The sequence below is a fragment of the Danio rerio genome, chromosome 18, assembly GCF_052040795.2.
Source record: "Danio rerio strain M-AB ecotype USA chromosome 18, GRCz13ab, whole genome shotgun sequence".
Lineage (NCBI taxonomy): Eukaryota > Metazoa > Chordata > Actinopteri > Cypriniformes > Danionidae > Danio > Danio rerio.
This window is the reverse complement of record NC_141038.1, coordinates 377,501-396,937: the sequence shown is the minus strand read 5'-3', so window position 1 is coordinate 396,937 and position 19,437 is coordinate 377,501. Positions and strand designations below refer to the sequence as shown.

Genomic DNA, 19,437 nt, shown 5'->3' with positions numbered 1-19,437 from the left:
AACAGGTGAGTTTTACCATTGTTGAGGGACTATTTTCAGGTGCTGCATAATTTCATTGCTAAGCAATGCATTGACAAGCTTAAAAAGTAAAGTACTTTTTTAAAAGAAATAACGGCAGATCATAATGGATTACTTTGCTAACAAAGTAACAGTTACTTTTTAAAGACTTTTCCCCAGATGGTATTAGATTAATTTTCCTAAAAAGTAATAGTTACATTACTTTTTTAACAGGAGTAACACCAAACTTTAATGCTTTAATTTGCTTAAAAATATAACAAAATAAGTAACATTACTTTTAACAGAAGTACCATTAAATTGTGATGGATTACTTTGCTATAAAAGTAACAAAGTAAAAAAAATTTTAAACCAGTTACACCAGATTGTAAAGGATAACTTTGCTTAACAATGTAACAGTTACATTATTTTTTTCAGAAACACCAGATTGTAATGCATTACTTTCCTTAAAGTTACAAAGTAACAGTTACCTTTAAAGACTTAACCCTAGATGACAATAGATTACTTTTACTTAAAGTAACCGTTACATTACTTTTAAAAGAAGTAATGCCAGATTTAAATTTTTATTTGCTTAAAAATATATTAAAGTAACAGTTACTTCTTAAAAGTAATGCCAGGTTGTAATGGATTACTTTGCTAACAAAGTAAGTTACTTTTTAAAGATTAAACCCAAGATGGTAAGTCATTACTTTTCTTAAAAAGTAACAGTTGCTTTACTTTTTAACAGAAGTAACACCAGATAGTGATGGATTACTCTGCTAACAAAGTAACAATTACTGTTTAAAGGGTCAACCGTGTATGGTAATAGATTACTTTTACTTAAAGTAATAGTTACATTACTTTTTAAAGATGTAATACCTTTATGTAATAATTAATACTTTTATTTGCTTAAAATATATCAAAGTAACAGTTACTTTACTTCTTAAAAGTAACGCCAGATTGTTATGGATTACTCTGTTAATAAAGTAAAGTAACAGTTACTTTTTAAAGACTTAACCCCAGATGGTAATTGATTACTTTTACTTAAAGTAATAGTTACATTAATTTTAAAAGAACTGATGCCAGATTTTAATGCTTCTATTTGCTTAAAAATATAACAAAGTAACATTTACTTTACTTTTTAAACAAAGTAACACCACCTTGCGATGGATTACTCTGCTTAACAATGTAACAGTTACATTTTTTAATGCCAGATTGTAATGGATTTCTTTCCTTAGATTACTTCACTTTAAAAAATAACAAAGTAATGTCAGATTGTAATGATTACTTAGTTTAAAAAATAACAGTTATTTTTTTAATATAATGCCAGATTGTAACGTATTACTGTTATTAAGGTAACAGTTACTTTTTAAAAGGAGTAATGCTAGATTGAAATTTATTGCTTCACTTCAAAAGTAATAAAGTAACAGTTACTTTTTTTTAAAAGTACCCCCATATTGTAATGCATAACTTCACTTAAAAAAGTAACAGTTACCTTACTCATTTAAAGTAGTAATGCGAGATTGTAATGCATTACTTGACTTAAATAACAAAGTAACAGTTACTTTTTAAAGAAGTAACCCCAGATTGTAATGGATTACTTTTAAAAGTAACTTTCCCCAGCTCTGCCACAGAACAGTTCGCACCTGTTTGGACTTCCACACCTCCAGCACTGGCATCCCAGCGATAATAGAGTTTGGATCCTCCTGTGCGGCTGAGTTTACAGTGTCATTTGCTCCGATCACCAGTGTCAGGTCCGTCTCTGCACACACACACACACACACACACACACATAAAACAATAGCAGCGCTCTATTAGTGGCTCTCATGCGATGGTGTCGGCTTTCCTCTCTGCTCTTCAAGCTTATCTGCAGCAGCTAACCAAAAACACATGCTGTCCTCCGAGCGCAGACACACAGAAGAACAGGCTCGCATGTCTAGGCACAATTACATAATCACAATGAATTATTACAAAGATCAGAGCGCTGTAGGACAGCAGATGTGTCCTGACCGCAGTCGGACACTGATATACAGCGGATCATCCATCTGTATCTGAACACACTGATCCACAGCCACTGCAAACGCATTCATAATCGTTCTGTCTCAAACAAACACTGATTTTCATCTGTTAATCCTGAAAAATATGTATGTTGTCTACATTATCTAATACTGATAATACACAGCAAAAATACTTTTCTTTACAAGAGTTTTTGTCTTGTTTCAAGTCCAAATATCTCAAAATTCTTAAATGAAGATGCATTTTCTGGACTAGTTCAAAATATATCCTTGTTTACAGAAATAATGAGTCAAAATGAAGAGAGTTTTTCCTTAAAACAAGCTAAATCTGCCAATAATGAGGTAAACAAAATAATCCTGTTTTTGAAATAACATTATTTTGCTTGTTATTTTGGAAAAACTTACTCACTTTTAGCATATTTATAAAGATATTTGATGAAATAAAAGCTGTTTTTGCAGTGCGTGGGAAAAAATATTCTGCTGTGGACTCAAATTTTTCTGTAATAACCAAAACAAACCATACAACATTTCTATCATAGTTCATTAAACAGAACACAATTAGTATGATCACTGTTTTGAAGGTGCTGTAAGTTTCTGACTCTATACTGCAGCTATACTGCTGAAGTCAGATATTCTGCTTTGAGTGTGCAGGAACGACTGTCTTTGGTCTCTTTAACCTGCCCAATGCCAATTTAGCCAATTATATTTCAGCACCCCGGGTTGCCAGATGGTGGAAAACAGCGCATTTCATTCAGCCCGTCATAAGGCTGTCTAAGCATGCGTCCATGACCAAACTGTGACCTCTGGTGGACAGTAGCAGACTCTGAAATGAGCCGCAGATTCAGAGTTCCACATGAGGCTATTAATGAGCAAATAATATAGTGCACTCACTGCACTCCAGCACAATGCTGAGCTTTATCATCTAATGAACACATATTAAAGCTCTTGAACATGATTAAATGTAGATGCTGAATCACTCATATGTGTTGGTTTGCAGTTCTAGAGTTCAGTTTCAGACGCTGAGCTGAACTATCTGCTGCTGCTGTCAGTAGCATGGCAATAAATGTCATGTCAGACTCACATTATGAGCATTGAACACTGAATAAAGCACATGAGCTGTAGCTGAGCTGAGCATTGTCAGTTTTCTGTTGTTCAGCTGAAATAGAAAACGTTTCTAATATGTCAATTTCAGCTGTTGGTTATGACAAAAACTCCTGTAATATGGAGAATAATCCTGTTGCGTGCTGCTGCTTTTATTTACAACACAATTTAAATCAGTGTTTTGTCTCGATTGTCAGGCACGCTTCTGTTGGTGTCGTCAATCTGGCAACCTGCACTTGCATGTGTTTTGATCCAGGAGTGCAATACCTAGCTCAACCACTGGGTGGCAAACTTACAGACTGCACCTTTAATATTCATTCACTCATTTTCTTTTCGGCTTAGTCCCTTTATTATTCAGGGGTCGCCACAGTGGAATGAACTGCCAACTTATCCAGCATTTGCTTTACATAGCGGATGCCCTTCCAGCTGCAACCCATCACTGGGAAACATCCATACACACTCATTCACGCACACACCCATACACTACGGCCAGTTTAGCTTATTTAACTGACCTATAGCGCATGTGTTTGGACTGTGGAGGAAAACACCAACACGGGGAGAACATGCAAACTCCACACAGAAATGCGAACTGACCCAGCCAAGGGAACCAGCGACCTTCTTGCTGTGGGGCGACAGCACTACCCACTGCACCACTTGCTTCTTTAATATGATTTACTTTATTTTATGTGATTCATTTCATTTTAATTGAATTTCTACAATATGATTTAAAAAAAAAGATTATCCAAAACTGTCAACATTAATCATAAAATACATTAAATAAATATATATTAAAAGCAGTGATCATACTGAATTTGAATCTGTTTGAAAACTATGAACAAAATATTGTCATCAAATGTGTAAAATCCAGTGGTTTAAAGAACAGTGGCAAAATGTAAAGGCTTCAAATGACAATTACTGAGTATTTTGGCCAAACTGTGCTCCTTATAATCTTTTAATACGTCATCAAACATTTCAAAGAGTTTTCACAGAACTATTTTTCATACTCTACAACATTTCCAGGCAGTCTCCACACAAATCAGCAGTGAGATTGATGATATGTGTTATTTTGTGCTCACATGAAAGGCGCACACTCTAATGCGCATGAGCAGAATAATGCTGATTAATGAATATAACGAGTTATTTATCAGTTATTTAAACACAGATGTAATTGATGGCCGCATCTGATTAGTGCTGATGGGCTAAATCAAGCAAGCATAAGCAGTTGTGTGTGTCTAATATAATCAGTTTAATGAGCAGCACAAATCAAGCTGACCTGGGAAATCATCATTGATTTCGTCCATCTCCAGAACCACATCATACGGCACTCCGGCCTCCGCCAGCAGCACATTCAGCTGCCCGGGCATCCGGCCCGCCACTGGGTGGATCCCAAACCTGCCCCAGAAAACACAGCAGAAAATCTACATCTCAGTCAGGGACGGATTAAAAGAACTCCAAGCACAATAGACTGCAAACATGCTTCTCTTTCTTACAGTTTTTGTCTTGTTTTGAGTCCAAATAACTCTTTAATCAAAAAACTTTTTGTTTAGAAAAGCAAAAATTAATTTTATTTTCATAAATAATGAGTCAAAATAAAAGTAAAAAAGAGCAAAATAATCATTGTTTTCTGACTGAAATAACATTATTTTGGTTGTTTTAAGGAGAAACTCTGAAAACAAGGCAATATTTTTATTATTGTATTTAGAAACCAGGCAAAAACTCAAAAAAATATATGGAATAAAATAACAGATAAAATAAAACAGAAAATAGGAAAACCTTAGATACAGGAAAGAAATATCAATAGAAAAAAAAAAGATTTACAGCAGCGCTCGCCCCCTTTTAAAATTATTATTTTTATCCATTTTTCAGTAAATATAGATGATATATTTTAGTGCCTTTGAACTAAACAGATTCATTAAACAGGTATATTTGTTAAAATAATGCTATAATAAAATAAAATAATAGAAAAATAATACACATTAAAAATATTGCAAAAACAAATGACAAACTGCAAAATGTAAACTAAATATTTTTTATTTCTCTTGATTTTTCCTCTTAAATTTTTTATTTATTTATTATTTTCCCAAATATAATACAGATTCTAAACATATTCCTGACACGGTCGCCTCACAACAAGAAGGTCGCTAGTTTGAGTCCCGGCTGGGTCAGTTGGTGTTTCTGTGTGGAGTTTGCATGTTCTCCCCGTGTTGGCGTGGGTTTCCTCCGGGTTCACTTTAGTTCACCTGTGCTCAATTCAGCTGATGGACATGATCTGAAAAGGCTACAGCTGTCTATATAAGGGCCCAGGGTTGACAGTGCATGACAAAGCACAAACCAAGCATGAAGACAAAGGAATCTCTGTAGACCTCCAAGGCTGGGGAAGGTTAAAGAAACATTTCTGCTGCTCTGAAAGCTCCATTGAGCACAGCGGCCTCCATCATCCGTAAGTGGAAGATGTTTAACCAGCAGGACTCTTCCTAGAGCTGGCCGGCCATCTAAGCTGAGTGATCAGGGAGAAGGGCCTCAGTCAGGGAGGTGATCAATAACCCGATGGTCACTCTGTCTGAGCTCCAGCGTTCTTCTGTGGAGAGAGGAGAACCTTACAGAAGGACAACCATCTGTGCAGCAATCCACCAATCAGGCATCTGTATGGTAGAGCGGCCAGACGGAAGACACTCCCCGCCTGGAGTTCACCATCTGAAGGACTCTCAGAGCATCAGAAACTAAACTCTCTGCTCTGATGAGACTCAAACTGAACTGTTTGGAGTGAACGCCAGGCGATACGTGTGGAGAACAGCAGGCGGCGCTCATCAGCAGGCTAACAGCATCCCTACAGTGAAGCATGGTGGTGTTGGCATCATGCTGTGGGGATGTGTTTCAGCAGCAGGAACTGGAAGACTAGTCAGGATAGAGGGAAAGATGAATGCAGCGATGTACAGAGACATCCTGAATGAAGACCTGCACAAGAGTGCTCTCCACCTCAGACTGGGGCGATGCTTCATCTTCCAGCAGGACAATGACCCAAAGCACACCGCCAACATATCAATGCAGCGGCACAACAACAACTCAGTGAGTGGCCCAGCCAGAGCCCAGACCTAAATCCTATTGAACATCTCTGGAGAGATCTGAAAATGGCTGTACACTGTCGCTTCCCATCCAACCTGATAGAGCTTAAGAGGTCCTGCAAAGAGGAACGGGCCAAAATTCCAGAAGACAGGTGTGCAGAGCTTGTGCATCATATTCAGAAAGACTTGAAGCTGTAATCACTGCCAAAGGGGCATCAACAGAGTATTGAGCAAAGCCTGTGAATACTGATGTACACCTGATTTATCTGCTGTTTTATTTGTAATAAATGTGCAACAATTTCTAAAACTCCACATGGTCATTATGGGGGATTGTGTGTAGAATGTTGAGGAAATCAATCAGTTTAATCCATTTTGGAATAAGGCTGTACATAAACACATGTGGAGAAAGTGAAGCGCTGTCGATGCTCTCCACATGCACAGTATATACAGCATAGGCATAACTTAATCACATAACAGATTCAACACTTCCTAAATGATTACTTCATAAATAAATACTTTCAATAGAGTTTTACCCTTAAAAAACTTTCTTTATGTGCCTAGAAACTCAGAAGTCCCTATTGATATCTTTAAAGTCCCCTAAACTGTTGGCCGATTACAGCAGGACAGCTTCATTGTTTTTCTTTCGACACATTCAGAGTTGAGATAATAACACTGACTCTTCCCTGTATTGGTCACTGGCCCTGATATCAATATTGTGCATGTTCATTATCCCCATTTATTGAGTTATTGAACATCTGCGGCTCCGCTCTCCTGCTTTATTTACAGAATGGCCTCAGCTTTTATCAGACGCAGATGTGTTTGAGTCGTGTTTCTAACAGAGTTACGCCGCTGACCTGCCAAGCGCTGGAGACAGACGCTAAAAACACTGGATGAGGAGTGTGAGAACGGAGTGTGTGATTATTTCTGGAGCTTGTTTTGCTCTTTCTCTGGTTTCAGAGGTGCTGGACTGACCTCACAGACTTTCCCTGCTCACGGAGCATCTTCACCATATCAGCGATGGGATACTGAGCCTTCGCCGCGCACAGACCCCAGCCTGTCATGAAGAAACACACACACACACACACACACACACACACACACACACACACACACACACACACACACAGAGGTTGTTTAAGTAAAAATATTTATATTTGTTTTGAGCATGATTTTGTTGTGCACCCTCTCACACTCACACACTCTCACTCACAGACACACACACACTCACTCATACACACACACAGGCACTCTGATACACACACGCACTCACACACATATACATACTCTTACACACTTTCTCACACATTCTCTCTCTCCCACACACACACACACACACACACACACACTCTCTCTCTCTGGAGTGCGCCTGAGGAATCCCCGAACCCCGGGCTGAAGCTGGACCTGCACATTTGCTTCAGGTTTGCAGTAATAAGCGCAGCGGCGTGTGGAGAATTGTGTCATCAGACGTTCAGGGAATCCGCATGATTGGCTGCAGACGGCAGAGTTTCCTGACCGCCAGATGTGTGTGTGTCGGAGCATCGCGTGTGGAGACCAGACACGCACATATGCAGCCCGTGCCCGGGGTCACACAACACAAGGAGAACATGCATTATGTGTGTGTGTGTGTGTGTGTGTGTCAGCATACTTTTTGAACATTGATGTAAAATAAAATAAAAAAGCTGCATGGTGGCGCAGTGGGTAGCACAATTGCCTCACAGCAAGAAGGTCGCTGGTTCGAGTCTCGGCTGGGTCAGTTGGTGTTTCTGTGTGGAGTTTGCATGTTCTCCCCGTGTTGGTGTGGGTTTCCTCCGGGTGCTCCGGTTTCCCCCACAGTCCAAACACATGCGCTATAGGAGAACTGATCAACTACACTGGCTGTACAGTATGAGTGTGAATGTTTCCCAGTACTGGGTTGCAGCTGGAAGGGCATCCGCTGCTTGAATAGTTGGCGGTTCATTCCGCTGTGGTGACCCCTGATTATTAAAGGGGCTAAGCCGAAAATAAAATAAATAAAAGAATAAAAATGAAATAAAATTCACCACAGCGGAATGAACCGCCAACTATTCCAACATTTGTTTTACACAGTGGATGCCCTTCCAGTTGAAATCCAGTACTGGGAAACAGATCAGTTCCCCTATAGCGCATGTGTTTGGACTGTGGGGGAAACCGGAGCACCCGGAGGAAACCCACACCAACACGGGGAGAACATGCAAACTCCACACAGAAACTGCCGGGACTCAAACCAGCGACGTTCTTGCTATAAGCCACAGTTTCGCCTAAATTCCATAGAATTATTTAAAATATGAGGGTCAATAAGACTACAAAAAGAATAATATGATATGACTTGATGCATAATTATGATTATAATCAGCTAACAGTTACGAGGTTTGTCACGACACTGACATGTTAGAAGCTGTAAGTAAAACTTTATAGCAGAATAATCTATATTAACTTCTGCTGTTTCCCTGCATGTGTGTCCAGCGTTTCCTTCAGTCACAGAAACTGGAGTGAATCTCATCAGGTGATGTTTATATCAGATCTAAAGCATCTTCAGCAGATTCAAACTCTGACACGCTACCATATTAACCGGCCACTTTATTAGGTACACCTCACTAGTACCGGGTCGGGTTAGGGTTAGGACCCCTTTTGCCTTCAGAACTGTCTTAATCCTTGGTGTCAGAGATTCATCAAGCTGCTGGAGATATTCCTCAGAGGTTTTGCTCCATATTGTCATGATAGCATCACACAGTTGCTGCAGATTTGTCGGCTGCACATCCATGATGCCAATCTCCCGTTCCACCACATCCCAAAGCTGCTCTATTGGATTGAGCTCTGGTGACTGTGGAGGCCATTTGAGTACAGTGAACTCATCGTCATGTTCAAGAAACCAGTCTGAGATGATTGAGCTTTATGACATGCTGCGTTATCCTGCTGCTGTAGCCCATCCGCCTCAAGGTTGGACGTGTTGTGTGTTCAGAGATGCTCTTCTGCAGAGCTCGGTTGTAACGAGTGCTTATTTGAGTTACTGTTGCCTTTCTATCAGCTGGAACCAGTCTGGCCATTCTCCTCTGGCCTCATCAACAAGGCATTTGCGCCCACAGAACTGCCGCTCACTGGATATTTTCTCTTTGTCGGAGCATTCTCTGTAAAGCCTAGAGATGGTTGTGCGTGAAAATCCCAGTAGATCAGCAGTTTCTGAAATACTCAGAGCAGCCCGTCTGGCAGCAACAACCATGCCACGTTCAAAGTCTCTTAAATCCCCTTTCTTCCCCATTCTGATGCTCGCTCTGACCTGCAGCAGATCCTCTTGATCATGTCTACATGCTGAAATGCAGTGAGCTGCTGCCCTGTGATTGGCTGATTAGAGAAGCCTGTTAACCAACAGCTGGACAGGTGTACCTAATAAAGTGACCAGTGAGTGTGTATGTGTGTTGAGAATGTGTATGTGTGTCTATTTTGAGTATGTGTGTGTGTGTGTGTGTGTGTAATAAAAGAGCTTTAGAAATAAATGGACTCATTTGCAGCTGATGGTGTGTGTGGAGATTAATGAGTGCCTGGAAGACAGCGGGAGAAACAGGTGTGTGAGTGTGTGTGTGGTATAAGTTTGTTTGATTGTGCGTTTGCATGAGCGTGTGTCCTTGTGTATGTGTGTGTTTCTGTTCGTGTGTGTGTGGTTCTGTGGAATTGTACTTTTGCATGTGTTTTTTGTGTGTGTGCGTGGGGGTTTCTGTGTATGTGTGTGTGTGTGTGTGCTGAAGTTTGTGTCTCAGTGCGCGCTGCTATCCCATCATGCTCTGTCAAACACTGCCCTCTAGTGTCAGTAATAATTCAGCATCAGAGTTTGTTTCTCCATCCCTCAGCTTTGACAAACCCTCACACTGAACATTAATGTGATCAGCAAACACACACACCTTTGTTTGTTTGTGTATCTGTGTGTGTGTGTGTGTGTGTGTTACTGAGAGAGAGAGAAAGTATATGTGTGTGTGTATGACTGTGCACTTGTGTATGTGTTTGTTTGTGTGTGTGCATCTGCGTGTGTTTGTGCATGTGTATGTGTGTGTGAGTGTATGTGAATGAATGTGTGTTTAAATGTGTGTGTGTGCATATGTCTGCATGTGTTAGTGTCTGTGTGTTTGTTTAAATGAGCATGTTTCTGCATGTGTGTGTGTGTGTGTGTGTGTGTGTGTGTGTGTGTGTGTGTGTGTGTGTGTGACCCACCAGGTGTTATGATGATGCTGCTGGCCTCTTTGATCATCTCGATGGACTGCTCCACGTTGACCTCGGTGTGTGTTCCCACGATCTCCATGGGTTTCCCGCCGGCGGTGGACGAGGTGCCATATCCACCCAGAATCACATTCGGCAGCGAACGGTTCATGGCCTGCAGGACACACACACACACACACACACACACACACACACACACACACATATATATACACATATACACAAACACACATACATATACACACACACACACACACACACACACACAGGTCAGCAGACCCTGACTCTCTTGCTGCATCTCAGTCAGCTCCCTATCTCGTTCTTTAGTCAGTGATGTGCACTGTTAAGGGGGGATGTAGTAGTGTGTATCGATGCGCCCTGACTTTCACAGTGCATTGTGGGACATTTTTAAGCACATGAACGTTAAGTGCAGTGGAAGGATTCAGTGACTGACTGACTCCCCGATCTGTGCACTGACTTGCGAACAAGGGTGCAGATTAAGACACACCCTTCAGCTCCACCCCCACCGGCGTTCACTCACCACACACATGATGTAGGACAGGATGGCGCCTGACGAGCCAATCAGAGCGCCGACGATGGTCATCAGGTTGTTTTCCAGCAGGAACCCCTCAGCACACAGAGCCCAGCCGGAGTAACTGTTCAACACCGTGATCACCACCGGCATATCTGCTCCACCGATAGCGGAGGTCAGCGTCACACCCTACACACACACACACACACACATATAATACACAATATACACACATATACATATAATAAACAATACACACACACACATACACACATACAATACACACACATAAACACATAATACACACACACACACACACACACACAGATAATACGCACACACATATAATACACAACATACACACATATATATATATAATAAACAATACACACACACACACATTATATACACATACAATACACACACATAAACACATAATACACACACACAGATAATACACACACACATATAATACACAATATACACATAATAAACAATACACACACACACATAAAATACACACATACATTACACACACAAACAGATAATACACCCATATACACACAATGTAAATACACAAACATAATACACACACATGCACATAATACACACACACATACACACACAAACACACACACACACACACACACACACACACACACACACAGATAATACACACACACATATAATACACAATATACACACATATACATATAATAAACAATACACACACACACATAATATACACACATACAATACACACACATACACACATAATACACACACACACACACACACAGAGATAATACGCACACACATATAATACACAATATACACACATATATATATATAATAAACAATACACACACACACATTATATACACACATACAATACACACACATAAACACATAATACACACACACAGATAATACACACACACATATAATACACAATATACACATAATAAACAATACACACACACACATAAAATACACACATACATTACACACACAAACAGATAATACACCCATATACACACAATGTAAATACACAAACATAATACACACACACACACATAATACACACACACAGATAATGCACACACACATATAATACACAATATACACATAATAAACAACACACACACGCACATAAAACACACACACACACATACATGATATACACACAAACAATATATACAAATAAACACAAAATACACAAACAGATAATACACAAACACACACACATAATACACACACACACACACACACAGATGATACAAACACATAACACACAGACACACACACAACACACACACATAACACACATACACACACACACAATATACACACATAACACATAATACACACATAACACACACACACACACACTCACACACACACACAAATAAACACACACACACAATATACACACATAAACACATAATACACTCAAATAATACACACACAAAATCCACACAATATACACACATACAATACACACACATAATCACATAATACACACACACACACACACACACAATATACACACATAAACACATAATACACACATAACACACACACACACACATAAACACACACAGACATAACACACAGACATAACACACACACAATACACACATAACACACACACACATAAGCACACACAGACATAACACACAGACACACACACACACACAATATACACACATAAACACATAATACACACATAACACACACACACATAAACACACACACAGACATAACACACAGACACACACAATATACACACAAACACATAATACACTCAAGTAATACACACACATAATCCACACAATATACACACATACAATACACACACATAAACACATAATACACACACACACACACACACACACACACACACAGATAATACACACACACATAAATGAATATATTAGTTTCTGTTTGTGTGTTTCTGTATGTGTGTGTGTGTGTGTATGTGTGTGTGTGTGTGTGTGTGTGTGTGTGTGTGTGTGTGTGTGTGTGTGTGTGTGTGTGTGTGTGTGTGTGTGTGTGTTTAATGGTGTTGTTGTCACCATGACAGTGGAGAGTCCAGAGACGCCCAGTAAGCAGCCCATGCCGGTATGGAAGGAGTCGCTCAGCATGAAGGGCACCATCCCGCCCACTGATGCCAACATCAGACCCGCATTCAGCATGTGCCGCCCGGGCAGCAGCAGAGGAGCCGAATCCAGCAGACCTGCACATAGACAGATAATGTACTCCAGCTCTCTGAAACTGACCCTTTCAGGCTTTGATCCTAATTTTGGCATTTTGGTGACTGTAGCTTTAAATGCAAATGAGAAGTGCTCTTTTCAGAAAAGGGCGGAGCTACAGACCGCAGACACACACACACACACTACTGGGTTTATACCACATATAAAGGTCATTTCTGCATAATAGGTTCCTGTTAAAGTGAGTAAATGCACCTTGTAGCTTTCCGTACGCCACCAGAGAGCCGCTGAAGGTCACTCCGCCGATGTAGGTGCCCAGATAAGCCACGATCTTCAGCACGCCGGCCGCCGGATGAACATCCAGGTGTGGATACTCGATCATGTACTCGGCCACACAGGTGAGCACCGCAGCCAGACCCACCAGACTGTGGAACGCAGCCACCAGCTGAGGGAGATCTGAGATCTCGATGCGCTTGGCGATGGTCAGACCTGACAACACACACACACACACACACACATACACATACATATGAACAAATAAACACACACACACACACATAGACATATACACATACATACACACAAGTATACAACCACATGGACACATACAAACACATACAAACACAGAAACACACACAGATATATACACTAGGGAAGCTCCGGAGATCAGTATTGGCCAATAGTCACATTTCATGACTGGATCAGTACTCGCCAATCTCATGACCCGATCGCAGGTGTTTGTTCATGAGTTTACAAGCAGCCACAACACATGAGCAGGTAAATGATGAGAGGGGATGTGAGCGATCGATGCGCTCGCATATCAACAGCTAAATTCAACCCAAGCTCATTCTGAAAACGTAGTCCCGCGGACGTTTCTGGAGACAGCGGAATACGTCCAGGGAGGTACGTACGGCTGCATTTATTTTTTTCAAGCGAACGCTGCGGGGCGGTGTGACGCCGTTCCCTTTCGCGCTTACCTCCTTGTGGAGGGCTTCGCCGCTGCAACCCGTTTGTCCACTCAGCTCAGCGTGTACGTCGACAAGCTTGAGATGCAGAGAGGAGTCGACCACGGCGATCGGTTTCGAGTCCGGGGAAAAGCGGTTCCAGCAATCAGGTAAGACAAAAACAGAATCCCAAAAATTAAGTGAACGAGTTTCGTAACAGGGTGAGAACGCAGTGAAATCCGAAAACACGGTAGAACAAAAAAAAATCAGGGCTTTTCTTTATTTGGACGGCTTTTGTAAACTGTTGCTCGGGTTTAGGGAAGTGAACGGGCGGGCGGGTCAACCAGTAAAATTGGTTGGGTTCAGGGAAGGAGGAGGGCGGGTCGGCCGATTGGCCGGTCGCGCAGTCAATCATCCGGTCAGTCGGACAGCGGCCTCTGGTGGGTTCACGCGAGAACATCGCGGGCGCGAAATTTCTCAAAAACAACTCGCGAATTTCGCAAAAATAAAAACTGCAGCCATACGTACCCACCGGGACGTATTCCGCGGTCTCCAGAAACGTCCGTGGGACTGCGTTTCCACAATGAGCCCGGGTTGGCTAAATTACATACAAATGAGGGGCGACCTCGGCTTATATGGTCTATTGGGCTGCGTCCGAAACTGCCTACTACTCAGTAGGTACTGCATTTGAATTTAAACGCACTACTCGTCCCCTAGAAAAGTGCGCTCTATACAGTATGAATGTGAGCAGTATGAATGGAATTTGGACGCACTACATTCGCCATTTTGTCATTATCTTTATATTATCTTTGCATCAAATTACAAATCCAATTGCCGCTAATGTGTGCCGCTTACGTTATTTTACTCAAAAATGTGATGCGCATTTAATTTTATTGAATTTCAATCATTTAATAACATCCGGCACTGAATTTATTCACAGCGTTTATTACCCAGAGTTCCTCCGCTTGCCATGGCAATGGACATCTGCGACAGGAGCTCAGGTGAGGGTTTGAGAGCGCCGAGTGTGGCTGCGATTCCTCCGGCGACTCCGATCATTCCCAGGGCGTTCCCTAAACGACTGGTTCCCTGAGCGGAGAGACCGGCCAGAGCTCCAACACAACACATACCAGAGCCCAGGTACATCATCTGCACACACACACACACACATTAGACCAGAGTCCAGGTATCTCTACATATATACTGACAAACACACACACACAGAGTCATGTGACCTGCTCAATGCTGTATCCGCCAGCAACAGACGCCCCGTAACCGCCCACAAAGGCCAGTCCTGGCAGTGTGTACAGGTAGTTGTGCTCTGGAGGGTCCGTGGGCCTCTTGAACATGTCCAGCATCTTCTGAGTGATCAGAAAACCACCTGCAGACACAGCAGATCAGACTGTAAAACACATTACAGATGTCAGATTACTAGTGTAGTCCAGTGTAAGGCGAGTGAAACGTGTGCTTTGTTGTGTTGGAGGTGGGGATTGTTGTATTAGAGGCGTGGTTTGTAGTGATGGAGGTGTGGCTTGTTGGATTAGAGGTGTGGTTTTGTTTTTTGGAGGTGTGGTTTACCAAGTTTAATTATGGTTTGCTTTGAAGGAGGTGTGGCTTGTTGGATTAAAAGTGTGGTTTATTTTTTTTGGAGGTGTGGCTTGGGTTGGAGGTGTGGTTTACAGAGTTTAGGTGTGGTTTACTGTGAAGGAGGTGTAGCTTGTTAGTTTGGAGGTGTGGTTTTGTATTGTTGGGAGTGTGGATTGTCTTTGGATGGGATTTACTGAGTTGAAAAAATTGTTTGCTGTATAGGAGGTGTAATTTAGTTTTTTTGGAGGTGTGGCTTGGGTTGGAGGTGTGGTTTACAGAGTGTATGTGTTGTTTGCTGTAAAGGAGGTGTAGCTTGTTGGATTAGAGGTGTGCTTTGTAATGTTGGGGCTGTGTATTGTCTTTGGATGGGGTTTAAAAAGAATGGTTTGCTGTATAGAAGATGTAGTTTTGTGGCTATGGAGGTGTGGCTTGTGTTGAGGTGTGGTTTATTAAGTTGGAGGTGTGGCCTTTGAGGTTGAAGGTGTAGTTTATTGGGTAAGAATTTTGCTTTGCTGTACTGAAGGTGTGGCTTCTGTTGGGAGTGTCATATAAAAGTGTGGTTTGTTGTGTAGAAGGTGTGGTTTTATTGCTTTGGGGGTGTGGCTTATGTTAGAGGTGTTGCTTACAGAGTTTAAGTGTGGTTTGCTATGTAGGTGTGGTTTGCATTGTAGAGGGTGTGGTTTTGTTGGTGTGGAAGTGTGGCTTGTGTTGGGGGTGTGGTTTATTTAGCTGAAGGTGTGGCTTGATGAGTGGGAGTGTGGTTTGTGGTGTTGTACATGTGGCTTTTATTAGGAGAGTCGCATCAGAGGTGTGGTTTGTTGAATGTGTTGTGTTGATGGGGTTCTGACCTGCGATGTTGATGGAGGACACAAACGCAGCCAGCAGAGCCAGAGATTCGGGAAGAGACGAGGGCGTCAATCCTCCACCCATCAGCACCAGCCCACCCACTGCTGTCAGACCTGCGCGCACACACACACACATACACACATATAAGTGCACACACAGGATCACACTCCTTCGCATGCGCCTCACCTGAGATGGCGTTGGTCACAGACATGAGTGGCGAGTGCAGGGCCGGAGTCACCCCCCACACCGTGTGATATCCCACAATTCCAGCAAGGCCAAAGGTCGTCACCATCTGAGTGAAGGCGGCATTGGGAGAGGCAATACCCAAACCCAGAACGGTGGAGAGACCTTCACAAACACACCCACAGACAGACAGACAGGCAGACAGAGAGTGTCTTTTAAACACTATTTCAGTCATCTGCAGACACACACTGAATCTGTGCCACACAGAGTCTAGTGTCTAAACGCCATTTAGCATAAATCTGGAGGTCTTTCACCAAATTCAGCACAGAAACAGCAGTTATTGTCCGCAGACTTTGTTTGGACCTGCTCATTTGGTATTTTTCCACATGTTCATTGATTACTTTATCAAGTTGATCATTCGTCTGCTGTCTGACCTGCGGTGTAGACGCCTGCGGAGGTCATGGTGCGTCTGAACGGGGAGATTACAGCGCGTTTCTCAGCCTCCAGCTCTGCCACACTCTTTTGCTTGGCCGGCGGTGGCGGTGGAGTGGTTTTGGGCAGCGGTGCAGGAAAAAGATTCTGACCTTGCTGGAAACAAGAAATACAAGCATAAATCTTTAATAACGCGTCATCTGAGGCCACAAAAGTGCAAAGTGCAAGAAAAAGCTTATTGCAAGGAATTATGGATGACGGGCTGTTGCATTATTAGGCAGTAATGCTCACCTGAGGTGGTGATGCAGCCACAACCCGCTACTCTCTGTATTTCATTTTATTATTACAAATTTGTAAGCACATGCTCTAAAGTGCACAGGACAGGTACATTTAGTGCGTCTCCAAATACACTTTTGCTATTTTAAAGACAGTAAAAACACACATATATCTGACACATGGTCAAAAATTATTGTCCTTATGAGTTACGAGTGTGTTTTTGGGCGTAACATGCATTAAATCTCCAATTTCCTTTAAGAACGTGTACACCGAGCATGTCATGGAGCATTTATTATTTACATTACAAACAATTGTAAGCAGAAAAACGTAATTCTTCAGTAGTGATGCAACAAATCTGCTCATGTGCAAGGTTAAAGCTAGAAGACCAACTACAGAATGAGCCGAAATCACCCAAAGCCCCCTGAGGTGAAGAAGGTAGTGTTTTTTATATTTATTTAAACAATAATAATCTTGTACACTTTAATTTTCATTATTTAAAGATATTTCGGTGCTGCTGGTCATCCCTGTGGTTGTAATAAGCAACATCGATGCATGTTTTGGCCCTGCCTATTAATTACACGCTAATTACAAACCCAAAAAACTGTGCCATTGACTTCAGAGCAGCTTTTAGTTGGTTAACGTTGCGGCCTGTTACATCATTCATTTTCTACCATTTTTCAGGGGCCGGGTTGCGGAGGCAGCAGTCTTAGGAGAGAACCCCAGACTTCTCTCTCCCCAGACACTTCCTCCAGCTCCTCTGAGGGGATCCCCAGGCGTTCCCAGGCCAGCCGAGAGACATAGCCCCTCCAGCGTGTCCTGGGTCTTCCGAGGCCTCCTCCCGGTGGGAAATGCCTGGAACACATCCCTAGGTAGGCGTCTAGGAGGCATCCGAAACAGATGCCTGAGTCACCTCAGCTGACTCTCGATATGGAGGAGCAGCGGCTCTACTCCGAGCTCCTCCCGGGTGTCAGAGCTCCTCACCCTATCTATTAGAGTGCGCCCTGCCACCCTGCGAAGGAAACTCATTTTGGCCGCTTGTATCCAAGATCTTGTGCTTTCAGTCATGACCCAAAGCTCAGGTCAGCTCCTTCTTCACCACAATGGACCAGTACATCCGTTGTAGTAAAGAAAGAGCTGAGCCAAAAGGCAAAGCTCTGTATTTAAGGCCTATTTCAGTTTCCTCAAAAAACAACAACAACAACTGCAGCACTGACTACAAATCGTCTTAACACACCTCCTTCTCCCACCAGCACACCCATGGGTGCACAAATGCATTTGCTATTTAAACAACTGCGCTTGGTGTGTGAGATGATGATAACAGGACAATAATAATACTAACAATAGTGTATATGAGGAGAGATTATGTTGAACTGAAGCGAGAGGAAGAATCACCTTCATCACCATCGTCCCTCTGATCACGTGATCCAGCGTCCCGTAGTCGAACTCGTCCGTGGGCTCGAAGTTGAAGAACTCTTTATCGGGGCTGATGGCCTTCAGCAGTTTGATGATGTTGTTGGAGTACAGAGAGCTGGCCTGCGTGGCCATCCGACTGGGCAGATCCGTGTAGCCGATGTGTGTGACGCCCTGCACAACAAACACACGTCAGACCATACTAGGCGACATGATGAAAATCTGAGGAAAAAATCATGATACATTTTATAAATGTTTTAATATTAATTAATTAATTTAGTTATTATATATTTTCCTTCATCTGTAAGGGGTTTAATTGTCGGTGAAGGGGTTGTTCTGTAAAAAACGTTTTATAAATCATAAATAAAAAGTAAAACAAAAAAGTATTTACTCAAAAATCTACTCGCATGATCATACTGCTCACTTTATTTAGTACTTCAGTGCACATATTTGATTAAGAACGTAGAAATATAAAATACATACACAAATAATAATAACACATGAACAAATAAATAAAACGTAAACTATATAAACTTTCAACTATTGATATTCATAAGTCTGTCTGCGTCCCCATAACGGAGTATATTATTGTGCTCATATTAATTATGAAAATCTTTTACT

The 19,437-nt window shown here is 41.9% G+C and overlaps 1 protein-coding gene across 8 annotated transcripts in view; it reads right to left on the bottom strand.

Annotated features, from left to right (window-relative positions):
- nnt2 (nicotinamide nucleotide transhydrogenase 2) overlaps positions 1 to 19,437 on the bottom strand; it is a 42,739-nt gene that overhangs the window by 1,611 nt on the left and 21,691 nt on the right. For all 8 annotated transcript variants that reach the window (XM_087291450.1, XM_087291451.1, XM_087291448.1 and 5 more), the window contains 13 exons: positions 18,799 to 18,990; positions 17,133 to 17,286; positions 16,702 to 16,863; positions 16,518 to 16,628; positions 15,318 to 15,463; positions 15,036 to 15,231; positions 13,397 to 13,630; positions 13,007 to 13,167; positions 10,938 to 11,117; positions 10,391 to 10,550; positions 7,145 to 7,226; positions 4,384 to 4,502; positions 1,641 to 1,756 (listed from right to left, as the gene is read on the bottom strand). In XM_087291450.1, coding sequence (XP_087147576.1) covers positions 1,641 to 1,756; positions 4,384 to 4,502; positions 7,145 to 7,226; positions 10,391 to 10,550; positions 10,938 to 11,117; positions 13,007 to 13,167; positions 13,397 to 13,630; positions 15,036 to 15,231; positions 15,318 to 15,463; positions 16,518 to 16,628; positions 16,702 to 16,863; positions 17,133 to 17,286; positions 18,799 to 18,990 — 2,013 coding nt within the window. The remainder of the gene's footprint in view (positions 1 to 1,640; positions 1,757 to 4,383; positions 4,503 to 7,144; positions 7,227 to 10,390; positions 10,551 to 10,937; positions 11,118 to 13,006; positions 13,168 to 13,396; positions 13,631 to 15,035; positions 15,232 to 15,317; positions 15,464 to 16,517; positions 16,629 to 16,701; positions 16,864 to 17,132; positions 17,287 to 18,798; positions 18,991 to 19,437) is intronic.